The following is a 17,123-nucleotide window of genomic DNA, read 5'->3' on the forward strand; positions in this document are numbered from 1 at the left end:
ACATATTTCCATCATTACTTTCTTACATTAAGCAGTAATTCATTACATATTTCCATCATCACTTTCTTACATTAAACAGTAATTCATTACATGTTTCCATCATCACTTTCTTACATTAAGCAGTAATTCATCACTTTCTTACATTAAGCAGTAATTCATTACATGTTTCTATTATCACTTTCTTACATTAAGCAGTAATTCATTACATATTTCTATTATTAGTTTCTTACATTAAGCAGTAATTCATTACATATTTCCATCATCACTTTCTTACATTAAGCAGTAATTCATTACATGTTTCTATTATTACTTTTATTTTAGAGTAATACGACGCCTGGAGGAACATAGTGATTTTTTCCCAGCATTTCAGGAAATCGTCAGAAAATTGTTTGAGATTTTAGGTAAATTTGTGAGTTGAATAACTTTTCAAATGCACGGCGAGATATGTCAAACTTTTGTGTAACAATATTTTATTTCACAATACATGTATATACATGTATATGTATGTAATGAAGACTGGGAAACAAGCCGAAAGGCTTTATATTAATCCTGCTCTCAAACTTTAACAATGAAACTGTTGTTATAGTAGGAGGAATAAATAGGAGATAATCAGATTTTTAACTCCATGTTGGTACAATACAGAATTATCATTTTTAATAAAGATGGATTTTTTTCATGTTTATTGAACACGTTGAAATCTGATAGTATATAGTATGCATCATTTAATACACAGAAAATGGGCACCACGGTTTGGTTCATGCATGGTCACAGTCTTTCCATATTAAAGGACCTTGAAATGGCAATAGCGCATACTAAAGTTGTATATACCAGTGATTTATCTGTCCGTATATACCAGTGATTTATCTGTCCTAATTTGCAACTTTTAAAAACACTTTGTATGAACATAGTTCTCTCTTTTACAAAGCAGAAGAAATAAAAACTAGCAAATTTAAGGTAGACCAAATTTCCTCAGATAATGAAAATATTTTGTACATTGATCATTATTTCTGTCTTAATTCTACTGCTTAAATTTGTTTTGTTTTGGGTTTTTTAAAAAGTTTTTTGAAATATGATAACACTGGTTTTATATGGTATATTAACAACATGAAATAAAATTGGGGTACAGGTAATCTCAGCTAAAATTCGACTCGGCTTGATATTTGTTTTGATGTCTTCCAAGCCAAATACTTAGCCAAGTCAAATCTCCACTTAGATTAGAGTACTGGATCATATGAGAGAGAGAAAACAATTTTCACATTTTTTTTCCTTAATATAGGAGGTAGGGCATCTTAAAATGAAGAGGAGAAGCAAGTTCAAAATATGGAAATTTACTACACTCTGTTACTTTTGCTAGTTACAGCTTACTTATATAGTTTTGAAGAAGAAAAACTTTATGCTCCACGAAAAATTTTTGGGGGAGCATATATATAGTCGCAGTCGTCCATCTGTCTGAGCTCATTATCTCCTAAACCTTCCATCAGAAATTTATCATAATTGATCACAAATATTCCTTGGGACAGGGACTTTTGGACTAAGGTCATTTTGGAAAGGTCACTCAGAACATCCATGTATACCTTATATATTCAGAAAAAAGTTCCTTATTTCAACAGTTTAGAACAAGTATTGATCATATATCTCACAAGTAAGTAACAGGCAAATTGCTTTCAGACAATGGTCATTCAAGGTCATTTTGTAAAGGTCAAGGTCATTCAGAACACATAACATACATATAGAATAAAAAAACTTCATTTCCACAATATTTCAACAGTTATTGATCATTGTGTGAGTTCGTCATATGAAGTAGTTCGTTGGTACGCTGCAGTTCAGGGAGCATCCATCAGTTTTACTAATATTCCTGCTGTGAGTTTGATCAACAAGAGACAAAATCCATTACTTTCAAATTTTTCAGTGGAGAGAATGAAGTGATATTCTACTAAACCATTGACTCCACTAAAAATATAGTTCTCTATAATTCAAGTCCACCATACACTATCTTAGTAATGTACATTAGGAAGTGTAATGTGGCTTCATAACCAGTGTTAGAAATAACTGTATGCCTGACCACCCGAGACGCATAAATTTTGCCACGTGCAAACACATTTCTTGGTACAGTATAGACACCCAATCCAACATGCTAAACTTTCGCAAATAAAATTAAGATGAATCGAATCTATTATCATAATGGTAACAAAATTGTAGCAAACCAAGGGACAGCTAGACCTTACCATTTTTTTAGGTCACCTGCATTCATTCAGGTGACCTATTGCTATCTGTTTTTGTCCGTCGTCGTTCATCGTGCGTTAACATTTGAACATTTTCAGCTTCTTCTCTGAAACCCATGAACCAATTTCAACCAATTTTGGCATATAGCATCTGTGGGTGGAGGGGAACAAAAATTGTGAAATTCGTGGTCCCTGCCCCCCTGGGGCCTGAGGGGTGGGGCAAAAACCATCGAAATGAGTGTAATTTTAAAAAATCTTCTTCTTTACTCCTGGACATCGAGAAGCCAAACTGTGGGCATAATTATAATGAGCGTTGAGCCCTCTACCAAAATTGTGAAATTCATGGCCCCTGGGGCAGGGGTTCTTGTGTTAGGGTGGGGCTCTATTGGTCGTATAGTGAAAATGTAGAAATTCTTTGAAAATCTTCTCTGTCTCTGGGTATTAAGTAGACAAACTAATAGCATGGTAATGATGAGCAAGGATGCCTCTTTATACCCCCCGCAACAAGTTGTGGGGGGTATACTGGAATCGGGTTGTCCGTCCGTCCATCCGTCCGTCTGTAGACGCAATGGTTTCCAGGCTCTAAAGCATTATCCTTTCCACCTACCGTCACCATATGATATATATAGACTACCCATGGGATGAAGATGTTCCTTATCGATTTTGGGGTCAAAAGGTCAAAGGTCACGCGCACTGGACATTGAAGTAGCAATATGGTTTCCGGGCTCTAAAGCGTTATCCTTTCCACCTACAGTCACCATATCATACATATGGACTACCCATGGGATGAAGATGTTCCCTATCGATTTTGGGGTCAAAAGGTCAAAGGTCAAGTGCACTGGACATTGAAGTAGCAATATGGTTTCCGGGCTCTAAAGCGTTATCCTTTCCACCTACAGTCACCATATCATATATATGGACTACCCATGGGATGAAGATGATCCCTATCGATTTTGGGGTCAAAAGGGCAAAGGTCACGTGCACTGGACATTGAAGTAGCAATATGGTTTCCGGGCTCTAAAGCGTTATCCTTTCCACCTACAGTCACCATATCGTACATATGGACTACCCATGGGATGAAGATGTTCCCTATCGATTTTGGGGTCAAAAGGTCAAAGGTCATGCGCACTGGACATCGAAGTAGCAACACTCAGAAAAGAGGTAGTTTATACCTATTACCAACACCCTTTGGGAGATTGGGGTAAGCGGGGGGTATTCTTAGTGAGCATTGCTCACAGTACCTCATGTTAAAAATTGTGAAATTCATGGCCCCTGGATCAAGGGTTCTGGTGCTAGGGTGGGGCTCTATAATTAGTCATATAGTGAAAATGCATTATTTCTTTGAAAATCTTCTTTTCTGTCCTTGGGTATTAAGTAGACAAACCAATACATGTAGCATGGTTATGATGAGCAAGGATGCCTCTTTCAAAATTGTGAAATTCATGGCCCCTGGGTCAGGGGTTCTGGTATTAGGGTGGGGCCCAATTGATCATATAGTGAAAATGCATTTTCTTTCTTTGAAAATCTTCTCCTCTGCTGCTGGGTATTAAGTAGACAAACTAATAGTATGATAATGATGATCAAGGATGCTTCTTTCAAAACTGAAATTTATGGCCCCTGGGTCAGGGGTTCTGGTGCAAAGACGGGGCTGACCACATAGCTATTCAATGTTTCTTCCATCCAAAAGTAAAATTCTTATATTTAAACACAAACCTAATTCAAACTTTGGAAGGTTGTTACATGATACTCAGGTGACCTATAAGGCCCCTGGGCCTCTTGTTAAAAAAATTTATATGATAGGGATCGTAGTTATGGGAACTGAAACCTAGTCACATAATCACTTTAAGGACGACAGATTTCGTGCTTCTGCGCTGAAAGCGTACATGTGCCATGAATCAAACTGTAGTACATATATACATCGAAGTGTTAGAATATCTACGCTCATTTGTTATTATAAAAGGTTAAAGATTGTGAAAATTAGAAAAGAGAGAGTAAAGAATGTGCACACTAAATTTATACATCACAAACCTGTCGTCTCACGCTTCAATACTGATCGAGCTCCATATTGGGATCACTAAATTTATGACAGTTCATACATTATATATTTTGACACCACCTTCCACAGTGTTCGAAATTAACCATAGACCGATAGACAGAGTCTATGTCAAATGACACCAGCCTATGCCGATTGTAATTGGGACAGACCAAATTGTCCATGCCAATTTTCTGGGTTTAAAGCAATAGAGTTATCTCAAAAGTCGACTTCTGATAAGTGTAATGAGGAAAGGAGGACATTGTTATGGAAATGGAAAGAAAATATGCTTTCTAAGTACATTCAATGTTTTAAATGTAATTGTGCTATTATTTTTTTCAATGTTGCGGTCTATGCCAATTCAAAGAGGTCTATATCATATTGTTTTGGCATAGACCCATGGTCTATACCAAGTTTTAAACCAATTTCGAACACTGCTTCCAGAATATTATACAATGATTCAATACTTATATACATAAATGATCAATTCTTTTTCCAAATCCATATGATTATTTACATATAGTACAAAGGTCTAAAACCACAAGCATCTTTGATGTCACAGTTTCCTTGACAATTGGTCAAAAATTGCCTTTTGACATGATCCCCTAAAAAATCTAGGCTGACGACCTATCTTTTTTTATGATTTGTAAAATTAATGTCTTCCTAATACTGTCATACTTTGATATGGATTAAATGTCTATTGTGAAGGGTAATTAAAAATAGCTTCAAAAGTAGGAAAAAATATTGCTTAAAATAGCGAAATTATGACTTTTTGATGTTGTCAAAAAGTGTTTTTCATACATGCCAGGTATTTTCAAATTTTTGTATTTCTAAGTTCTGAGATGCAATGCATTTTCAACCTTGTATTTGTTGCATATATAGAACAATAATTCCAATAATCTTGGCAATTTGGTTTGGGTTTTTTTCAAACAAGAAAAAATATATTGTTTTGTATATAGGATAAGGAAATTTACAATTTCTCAGGACTTGTAAGTCTTCATCCCTGCATGTCTAGCTGATTTTACAGCAAGTTTCAAACACTAATCATCATGCACCCACATATGTTTCATAACTAAAGAAAATATATGTATATGCACATGTGTCATATGTTGTTCGACCCTGAATCATGACAAGATTCCATCCTTTAAATAAAATGTGAAGTTTAAAACTCTAGTGAAATAAATAATAGTATGCAAAATCTAAAGGGGGAGATATTTACCTTATGTCATATCTATGTAATTTTCAGAAGTTTTTACACGTAATTTTCTATACCGGTATGTACATTACTTTCAGATATCCAAAGAATGGACCAAATCATACCTGCAGTACGTGCCCTTAAACTGTTAGCAGGTTGATCCACCTAAAAACTCTCTAGATCTGTTGTTCATCGATTAGGCATGCAAACCACATCGACACAAAAAGCCGAAACCTCCATCCAGATATGCAAGGAAACCAGTTTTTGGTGCCATATACATTATGGGAGCTGTCCATTCAGTGCAGATTTTATTTCAATTACTGTACACATTGTCTGTCATTGTCCTTCCTTTAATGTTTTATAAGACAATGGTCAATGACAGCTCTGTTCTCAAGTCATGATATACAAAGTAATGAGATGTCTCAGAGTAAGACAGCTTTATGTCTTGACTAATAGTTGGATTATAAACTCAAAATACTGTATTTTTTACCAGGATATTTTTGTATAAACAGATGATTGATTTTCTTTAACTGTTAATCTGAAGAGATCACGAAATATATGTCAGGTGAATTTGGTTTTTTTTTTCTTTTCTTTTTTGATATTTATGATTATAGCAGAATGATGTAACATTTTTTTTCATTAAAGCCTCCGAGTCAATATCCTCTGTTATAAGGATTTGCAAGACAATGTTACACATTTATTGACTGATGTCGAAGGCAACATGTGTTATGTTAACATTGGACCCATGGACCAAAATGTTGAATGAAGCCATCTAGGCAATAGGCAACATTTTGGTCTGAGGATCCAACAAAATGTGTTGCTAGAAACCCAATCAATAAATGTTTTGTTACACCTTTGTAAATTTACAACCCTCGGAAGAATTTGGTTTACCGTCAAAAAAACCCTCATTGGTGGATACAGGTTTTCCTCTTGACATGTTCACATTTTTTGTTATTGCTGTCTCTGTCATTCATAAGGTTTTCAATATCTCAGTCTGATTAATCCTTCAATCTACTGGTATAAGATGCCATTTTGTCGCAGACATAAGCATTACAATTATAAAGGAGTAGAAGAGGACGTTAATAAGTTGGGTTTTGGCATCTTCCCACATCAAGGCAACCACATTTAGAAAAATGTGGTGGATCACAAACATTAAACTTAAAAAGATGAGTTTTGGATGAATAAACTTGCCACAGATAATTAAGAGTTAACCCGAATACCAGCAATTATAATAATACAAAAACATCAAACGGTCCATTGGAAACTCAGTATCGGCCTGAGCAGTCCAGAATCAGGGTTTCAGTGGACCAGGCAGTCCAGACAGTGGACTTATTGATGTATGTAGTTGTGTTAGGAGCAGTTTATGAGGGTATATTCCAATGTTATTTATTACAATTGTTTTGATTGGACAAAAATAAAGCTGAACAAGAGTTTACACATCAGTAAATCCAAAAACGCGATGTATTCATACACGCCTGAAAACAAATCACATAGTGCGGGGAAACTATTCAAATTTTTGCAATTGTTAATGAAGTGAATGAATTGGAATTATAAGAATCAAACATTCTTTTTGAAGAATTTTATCAATGTGTAAACTCCAGACATTTTACTCACAAACTTTACATAAAAGTGCTTCACACTTTTATTCAGTTTGTGAGTAAAATGTCCGGAATTTACACCTCGATAAATTCTTCAAAAAGAATGTTTAATCCTGTAATAACAATTCACTTTATTTGTTGGATGTTGTGAGGTAAGACATTTTCAAAGTTGTCCATTTCATATGGATGGGTATATTCATCGTAGATGTTAACAGCTGTGATAGAATTGTGAATTTTATTAATGTATATACTGGTATATCCATAAATTTTAACAAGTATATTAGCAAGTGTTTGTGCTATTTGAAAGGGATCTTGTTTCAAATAGAAACAAATTTTGAATTCTGGCTTATTCTATTGATAACCAGCATGAACGATGTGTAAAAGCTAGTATAGGTCTCATATACCAAAATTAGAAGTCCTATCCCAATTAAAGTATACCAAAACTAGAAGTCCTAATCCAAATTATACCAAAATTAGAAGTCCTATCCCAAAGTATACCAAAACTAGAAGTCCTATTCCAAATTATGCCAAAATTAGAAGTCCTATCCCAAATTATGCACTAAAACTAGAAGTCCTATTCCAAATTATGCACTAAAACTGGAAGTCCTATCCCAAATTAAACCAAAACTAGAAGTCCTTTTCCAAATTATACCAAAATTAGAAGTCCTATCCCAAATTATACCAAAACTAGAAGTCCTATCCCAAATTATACCAAAACTAGAAGTCCTATTCCAAATTATGCACTAAAACTAGAAGTCATTACCCAAATTATGCACTAAAACTGGAAGTCCTATCCCAAATTAAACCAAAACTAGAAGTCCTTTTCCAAATTATACCAAAATTAGAAGTCCTATCCCAAATTATACCAAAACTAGAAGTCCTATCCCAAATTATACCAAAACTAGAAGTCCTATCCCAAAAGGACTAGATGTGACAATAACTATTAAACATTCTTCACTTTTTTTGTGAAATTCAATAATTTCAAGCAAATATATTAACCCATGGCCTGATATTTCCACTTTATAGGAATCACCAAGTTGATGGTTTCATCACTTCCCTGTTTGGAGTTTGGAGACAGTTTATACCTAGCAAGCATCGAACCAAATCGATCCTCTATATTTGCGAAGATTTTAAAATGTCTCAATTTCATCATGGTTCATGCATGGTTTCCACACTTTCTAATTAAAAGCCCAAAAGCATGGTAAAATAGCAACTTCTGGCCTGTTTAAAGAAATAGCAAGAAAAATAGTGACTTCCTACCTGTTTAAAGAAATAGCAAGAAAAATAGCGACTTCTGACCTGTTTTAAGAAGTAAGAGGGAAAATGGTGATTTAAATTCTGACCTATTTAAAGTCCCTCCACTTGTGTGTGTATGTTGCAAGTTCAGAATCGATTGCTAATTTATTTAGTTTTGCTTATCGTTTATAGGGCCAAATTAAACAGTAGTAAATCTTCCTGTTGTTATTTAGACAAATGAGAATTTAAGATATCCCACTGTATGTCCTTATATTTTCTTATTCCTTTACTTGAAAGTGCTGGCTTTTAAATGCATGTCTACAGTTAAACAAAATCACAGGCATTAATGTTTTTCAAAACTGTATATGGGATAAAGTAACAGAATATTTAATATAGTACATATTAACTTTCCATATTTTAAATTTGCTTCACATCTTCAAGCCATTTTAAATGCCCTATATATATATAATACTCCTCTTTTTTCTCACACACAAAAAAAAAATAATGAGAAAATCATTTTCTCTCCCTTATTTGATCTGATACCCCTACTTCATTTTAAGTCACTCACCTTACCTTATTACACCAGAACACCAGTGTTATTTTGCAAAAAAAAAAAATTATTTTATTAATTACAAGGAGAAGTATATATCACTGATTCAATGAACAGATCTGAATTAAGTCTTTAAAATTATCAGAGAAAGAGTTTTGTATACCTGTACCTTATATCTTAATTATTTCCCAGTGTTTAGTAGTTCTGCTTTGCAATAACCACACTGACAACATCCACTTTTGTGTGTGTCAAAAGAATTATGCAATATGCATTCTTTAGCTGTAGCATACATTTAAAATAATCGCATCTCAACGTATCCAATACAACTATAAGAAAAACCCATCCTTATAAGTCAGCTGTCATTATATCCTATCAAATTCAACTTCTCCAGAACCACTGAAATTTTTTTAACTAAACTTGGCACAAAGTATCCATGATTCAAGTTCATTCAAATCAAGGGACATACTTCCTTTGAAGGAAAGAAAAAATTACTATGAAAATAGTTATAGGGTGGGGTGGATAGCTCTTTTATATATATATTGTAGTAATTAGGGCTATACGGACTGTATATCGATGTTAGTAGCTCAGTGGTTAGAACACCTGACAAATGAGTAATGCAGGGGTCCAGGGTTTGATTCCCGGTCCAGCCAGACTTTCTCCTCTCCTATAGGCCTACTTTATAATATAAATCTATATATAGGCCTATATTAATCCAGATACATGTATAATTAATTTTTCTCAAGAAAGCCTAATTAACTTAGAAGAAAGCTTCCTTATGTATACTATTATCAATAACTCCAGGGGCCACACTAAGATTTTATTTTTATTTCTTTTTTTGTTTTTGTTTTTTGGAATATTCTATTCTCTTTAAGTCTTCATTTTGAGAAATACAACTGCTCGCATGAGCTATGTGGCCCATGGGTCACTTATCTATTCATATTCGGGTAGGGATTGGTTATAGAGTGCATTTTAGCATACCATCTTTACAATTTAGGAAATGGGACTGTACTACCCTCCTCCCACGCCTTTGTTGCTTATCGTAACCCCCTACTGATAATCGACTGTTCCAGCATGGCGGCGGAAGAAAAACATTGTGATGCCACTGGGAAATCTGACACGTTGTAGTAACAAAATCTGCTGGATTATCAAAACATTCGAGGTATATCCGTACAAAGGTGTTCTATTCCACGTGTGACGTACGTATAAAGTAGGTTAATCATCGTGTCGAGTTGACCTAATTAAAGAGCATGTGCTGTTTATGAATGGACGAAAGTCAGTCGTATTGAAAGGACCTTTAACTATTTTAAGCTTTTTATAATACATAAGATTACCGCTTCTAGATTATTAAGCTACATATGATGTATGGGCATATAACGGTTTGATAAGCTTCTTATTCTAAAATCGCGTGAGAATCCCGATATTAGTCAATGTAGTCCGAATTTTCTCAGCGTAGATATATTAATTTCATGTACGACATGGTACCTGTGACATTGTGTTTGTTAGTGCTTTGTAAGTTATGTATAATTTTCTTTTCTAACACAGAATTATGCAATGTGAATTGTTCTATGGGTGATTTTATTCAATATTTTAGTATCTAGGTTGTAAATCATTATTTAGGGTCTTTTTACTAGCTATATAAGTAAACGAAAATTTAATAGGTTGGGAACACTTCCCCTATAGCGAGATATTCTCGCTAAAACGCGATTATCCCTCTCTAGCGAGAATAAATATATCCCGTACAACCGAGAAAAACACCCGTGGAGTACATCTCTTCGTGATTCATGTGAAAAGAAGAAAAAGTGCTAAAATGTCTGATACTTCTGCAAATATATTAATCAAAACAAAAACACTCACAATGTGTATTGGATTTCAGACTGCTTCCCTCTTACGCAGCAACTTTGATATGCGATTTCTTGACTATGTTGTCAATTTCATAGAAACAATTCGCATCATGTTGAGTGCGTGTCGCACTTATTCAGCGTTGCACAGGATTTGCCATTATTTTCAATAAAGATGCCAAAACACCTGTTTATGGTAATGTTTATTTCTCGCTAAAGAGGGATAATCGCATTTTAGCGAGAATATCTCGCTATAGGGGAAGTGTTCCCAACCTGTTTAATGTAAAACTTCACAAACAAAGACATAATTATGGCAGTTTTTATTAGATGTTTCTGAGTTTGAAATGTACACTATTATGGCTAAAATAAAGTCAGAAGCATATATTCATTATCCTACATTACTTTCAGTATGTTCTGAACTCGATCTCATTGTAAACCTGTAACATTACTTTCAGTATGTTCTGAACTCGATCTCATTGTAAACCTGTAACATTACTTTCAGTATGTTGTTCTGAACTCGATCTCTGTGTAACTTTGATATCCTGTTTACAACTGTCTTGTAATTTGCTCTGTGGATTATAAAGGCGTTAGGCTGCAATCGTAGATATCACATGTTTAAGTCCTATTTTTTCCCTTCATGAATTGACATTAGAATATCAATTTTTTGCTAATATGTTAGGCAAACTTCCAACACCACAACTTTATTATGCATATATCCTATAGCTTTTATTCACGACACTTTTGATTGTGAGTTATACTGCCTTAAAATGATACATATAAGTTTAATTAACATTGGATGATAAGGAAAGACCGGTATGATGGAGCAATCTGTATAGCTGTCGGCAGCAGAGATAAGTCAACAGCTCCTGCAAGGCACAAATTGTGCACACAAGGCAGAAAACATGCATACAAACATGCTTGCCAAGCTATGCGTAATGCATATTTTATAGAAGACATGTTTTTATGTTTTAAAAAGTTTGTAAATCATTATGAGAGGTGTAGAAAGTGGATTATATAGAAATGAACCCCATGCTTCCATTCTCAATGCTGGAAACATTACATAGACATTTATATTTTTACAATTGTGTTAAGGAATTTGTATTGAATTCAGTATACTATTTGAACATTAATTTACACATGGAGTATCAAGGTTTTGTCTGGTTGTATTTACTAAGTGTTAACTGTAAATTGTTCTACATTAATTCTGATAAAACCTCATTAATTTTGATGGTGTAGTGTTCATTCCCATTGGAGGGAGGTTTTTTAGTACATTAATTGTCACCTATGTTGTTATCACTCTACAGGGGTCTGTAGGGGCCAAAATAAAGCCCCATTCCTAATGCTAAAACGCAGGTTATTTTCCAATTTTTGTGTTAAAATTCCCAAACAATGAAAACAAATCTAAGAGGGGTAGCCTTTTTGTTCATAAATCTCCTTCACAGGTCCACAGATTACATTTTTTGCATCAAAATTGCTAGGTAAACCTAATTTCTTGGATCTCTGCTTATTCAGATGAAGTAAGTTTTGATTAAATATAAAGTCACAATTAAGGAGTCCAATTTTATGTTAATGCACATCCCCCCCCCCCAAAAAAAAAAAAACCAACCCTGCTTATAACACTTTAATTTGACACTCGACAGACGGCAGATTCACAGTGGAATTTGTGAAACTTGACAGACAGTATATTCACAGTGGAATGTGTGAAACTAAAACTTGACAGACAGTAGATTCATATGAAGACTTTTTTTTTAGTACACTTTCAGTATAATTCACACTACTGAGGTTGAAACCGTATGTTTATTGAAGCTAACACTTGAAAGACAGTAGATTCATATGAAATGTATGAAACTAAAACTTAACAGACTGTGCGATACGCTTGCCTCACAATGCGATACGTACCACAAGACAGACCTTACGATACATATCACAAGACAGACCTTACGATACATATCACAAGACAGACCTTACGATACATATCACAAGACAGACCTTATGATTAATATCCTGATACTTTTAAGATGCTATGAATAATAACAAATGAACAATTACCTGCTTTTGGTATCATTAAAATAACTGCACCTTACTGTTACAACTGCTTTTTTTCCTTTAAAATGATCAAAACAACATGATATACCGTTTTGTTTTCATTGCACGGAATCCAAAATACTCACATATTGGAGATTTATGGGTTGCAGGAGTAGCACAGGGGCTAAACCCGTTTTAGGCTCGAACTCTGATACCGTAAATATAGAGTAGGGGGAGAAATAATTCAGCAGCACGGTCGGTACTTGATTTTCCAATACCAGAAGACAATTTTACAACATAATTTTAAAGCCAAATCAGACAATTCAAATTAATCCAGCCTGAGAATACCAAACCACAGTATGACAAACAGTAGATTCATGTGATTAACGTACTAAACTAAAACATCACAACCACATTTATTTATTGATGTGCAAATTCTCATTTAGCTTTATTTTTGTTCAATCAAAACAACTGTAACTAGTTCTAATATTGTAACAGGGAACGTTACAGATGTTCCCCAAACATTCCCCCATTTAAAAGTGATGTCATTGACATTCTGCACAACCAATAATAATGACATAATACATTCTATGTTCCCAAACTTTGATGAATAACATTGGAATTATTATAGTTTGTTTATGCCATTATTTACATTGTTAAAGTAGACTGAATCTTAATGGGGTGTTTTTTAATCTTTAAGAACCACAAAGGTTTAGTCCCTCAATTTTGTATTCGGGCATCCTCATAGCCACTGGGTAGAGACCATGAAACAGATTTCAAGTTTTACACAGTGAATACATATGATTTTTTTTTAACTGAATTTGAAAACATCTTATCAAGTCCGTTTGCACTTTGACATGATTACATCTGGACCAATGTTGGCGCCACAACAGGCATATTGGGAATAATGTACAAAAACCGTGAAAATCTTCCCCACAGGAACCACAATGGTAACATTTTTCAAATTGAAATGCAAGCATCCTCATGAAAGGTGAAGATAACGAACAGTGATCAATTTCATAAATCCCATCTCATGTAGTGCAGACTAATGCCTGTCAAATTTTGAAGAGGCTGTCTATAAGTATTGGACAGTATACCTGTATTAATGTATACAATATACCTATATTAAATGCACATGATGAGTCAGTGCCCTCACCCTCAACACTAATTAAAATTTTGCATAATTATCATGTATTTCAACAATAGTTAATTCAAAAAGACCTCGCCTTGTTGGTTTACAACCAAGAATTATCTAATGAAAATCAAACTATCAACAGCATGTTAGTGGTAATGTCTTTAGTGTTAAATCTAGGATCTAGAGAGGGCACACATATCATATGTTCAAAAGGGCACTTTTCGTCGCGGCAAGACAATTTCGGGGCACTTTCATTGTATCATACTATGATAGTAATAGAATAATCATTTAGCCTCTTTAAAAGTTAATACCTGCTGTCTTGATTTTAAACTTTTCAATCAACCTTGTAAAATAAAGAACAATTGTTTATAAATAACAATATTAAAAAGGGCATGGTGCAGCGCCATGCTAGTTTGCTTTAGATTTAACACTAGTCTTTAGTAGTGAGCTAATTAGCATGCAAGATATCAGTTCAAGTCATTCAGTCATTCAGAGACATGAATTTTGTTTCCTGTACTTAAAACACTCATTAAGGTAGCTGTGATTTTTTTGTGTTGTTTTATAAAATATTTTGTGCATTGACAAGAGTTATCTGCCCTTTATGAATTATAATGGTTTAAACAGTTACGATATTTCAGCCATTACATTATGAGAGATTGCAAAAAAATCAATATTGTGGGTTTTTTCAAGAACATGTGTGTATGTGACCACTATGCTAATTAAATTTTTAAAAATTTGATATTGCATCATTTGCCAGATTTCCCATGGAAATAAAACATGTTTATTTTATCCAACCTACCAACACAGTGCAAAGAAAGGATTAGAGAATCATGAATGAAGATCATTCATTACATCCTAAGGATGTGGTTCCATTTTATCATAACACAAGACTATACAAAGGGAAATATTTTTTTTAAAAACCCAGAAAAACGTCCCCATGAACACCGAGTCAGACCACAGTCTGTATAGCTGGCAGAGTCTTCAAGATAACGAATGAAAAATTCTCGAAACCAAAAACCTGCAGTCTATCCCATTACATTTTGATAAAGAATTCGCCATTCCTTTGGAGGGAGTGTCTCTCGTGCATGTCACTGGAAGGTTGCTGTCCCAGTGTAACTGTTAGTATAGACCTGTGTCTTTTTTACACTTTTGTATTGGGCCACAGTTACAAGTTCAAGGATTTTTCAGGATTAATATACTTCGTGACTCAGGTGAGCACTGTTGCCCATGGGCCTCCTAGATGACATCAGAATTGATTATCTTGTTTATTGGCTATTACCTGAATCATGAGGTTGAAGTGCAGCTTATGCACTCTAATCAAATTATTAAATATTTAGAAGTTCGTTCCATGAGGAAATGCAGTAAAATAAAGCCAACCCTTCAGCTGAAAAAGAAGTCTCAGGAAAATAATTAGTCCCAATTGAATATAACCATATTGTTTCGTCTGTGGATGTCCTTTGAATCGAATGTTTTTAATACCAGCATCTTTGATCTGTACTCTAGGTATTTGTGTATAGGAAGTTTGTAGACTCCTGTACTTTTGAAATAATGACTAGGGGTTTCAGACTCTTTAGTTTGTGATGAAATAATGACTAGGGGTTTCAGACTCTTTAGTTTGTGATGAATAATGACGAGGGGTTTCAGACTCTTTAGTTTGTGATGAAATAATGACTAGGGGTTTCAGACTCTTTAGTTTGTGATGAATATAATGATGAGGGGTTTTGGACTCTTTAGTTTGTGATGAATATAATGATGAGGGGTTTTGGACTCTTTAGTTTGTGATGAATATAATGATGAGGGGTTTCAGACTCTTTAGTTTGTGATGAATAATGATGAGGGGTTTCAGACTCTTTAGTTTGTGATGAAATAATGACTAGGGGTTTTAGACTCTTTAGTTTGTGATGAAATAATGACTAGGGGTTTCAGACTCTTTAGTTTGTGATGAATAATGACGAGGGGTTTCAGACTCTTTAGTTTGTGATGAATAATGATGAGGGGTTTCAGACTCTTTAGTTTGTGATGAATAATGACGAGGGGTTTCAGACTCTTTTAGTTTGTGATGAAATAATGACGAGGGGTTTCAGACTCTTTAGTTTGTGATGAATAATGACTAGGGGTTTCAGACTCTTTAGTTTGTGATGAAATAATGACTAGGGGTTTCAGACTCTTTAGTTTGTGATGAATATAATGATGAGGGGTTTCGGACTCTTTAGTTTGTGATGAATAATGACGAGGGGTTTCGGACTCTTTAGTTTGTGATAAATATTCGACAATCCATAAGATCTTGTATATTCATGTTTATTCAAATCATCACCTACAGAGCCAGGGCCACAATACTGGTTTCAATTTTTAATACAATTGAAAAATATTTTTGAAAATACATGAGGATATGAAGTGTGACACTTAATGTTGGCATACTTCATTAAGCGTGTCAGAGCTTTATAAAATGTATGCCAATGTGAAGTGTATATTTTCAAAAATGAAATTTATCTTTTCTTTTTACATTCAACTTCCATTTCTGTTGGAATTCCCAGCTGTAGAAAATATTTATCAAGATTCGCAGGAGCATTTTTTACAACTGCAGTGCATTCATGAGGAAATAATGGTGTGATGATATCAAAGGCAATTTAAACGGGAAATGTAAATGAAAAGGTGAAGATAAGTGATCAATCTCAAAACTCCTATAAACAATACAAATAGAGAGTCGGGCAAACACAGACCCCTGGACATTCCAGAGGTGGGATCAGACAAACACAGACCCCTGGATATACCAGAGGTGGGATCAGACAAACACAGACCCCTGGATATACCAGAGGTGGGATCAGACAAACACCGACCCCTGGACACACCAGAGGTGGGATCAGACAAACACAGACCCCTGGATATTCCAGAGGTGGGATCAGACAAACACAGACCCCTGGATATTCCAGAGGTGAGATCAGACAAACACGGATCCCTGGATATACTAGAGGTGGGATCAGACAAACACGGATCCCTGGATATACTAGAGGTGGGATCAGACAAACACGTACTCCTGGATATACCAGAGGTGGGATCAGACAAATATGGACCCCTGGATATACCAGAGGTGGGATCAGACAAACACGTACTCCTGGATATACCAGAGGTGGGATCAGACAAACACGGACCCCTGGACACACCAGAGGTGGGATCAGACAAACACGGACCTCTGGAGACACCAGAGGTGGGATCAGACAAACACGGAACCCTGGATATTCCAGAGGTGAGATCAGGTGCCTAGGAGGAGTAAGCATCCCCTGTTGACCGGTCA

General features: G+C 34.9%; 2 protein-coding genes across 18 annotated transcripts in view; both read left to right on the top strand.

Moving 5' to 3' along the window:
- Positions 1-7,330, top strand: part of LOC125645990 (centrosomal protein of 70 kDa-like) — a 48,244-nt gene extending 40,914 nt beyond the window's left edge. For both annotated transcript variants that reach the window (XM_048872073.2, XM_056141524.1), the window contains 2 exons: positions 322-401; positions 5,548-7,330. In XM_048872073.2, the coding sequence (XP_048728030.2) occupies positions 322-401; positions 5,548-5,609 (142 nt within the window). In that variant the 3' untranslated portion in view covers positions 5,610-7,330. The remainder of the gene's footprint in view (positions 1-321; positions 402-5,547) is intronic.
- Positions 7,331-9,810: 2,480 nt separating this feature from the next.
- Positions 9,811-17,123, top strand: part of LOC125645984 (uncharacterized) — a 55,992-nt gene continuing 48,679 nt past the window's right edge. For 3 of the 16 annotated variants that reach the window (XM_048872062.2, XM_048872047.2, XM_048872059.2), the window contains exon 1: positions 9,811-9,992. The gene's annotated coding sequence lies outside the window, so the exon portion shown is untranslated. Of the gene's footprint in view, positions 10,041-16,365; positions 17,076-17,123 lie in introns of all 16 variants that reach the window. The other 13 variants (XM_048872052.2, XM_056141518.1, XM_056141520.1 and 10 more) reach the window with 7 other exon arrangements.

The sequence above is a fragment of the Ostrea edulis genome, chromosome 6 (genome assembly GCF_947568905.1).
Source record: "Ostrea edulis chromosome 6, xbOstEdul1.1, whole genome shotgun sequence".
NCBI classification, from domain to species: domain Eukaryota; kingdom Metazoa; phylum Mollusca; class Bivalvia; order Ostreida; family Ostreidae; genus Ostrea; species Ostrea edulis.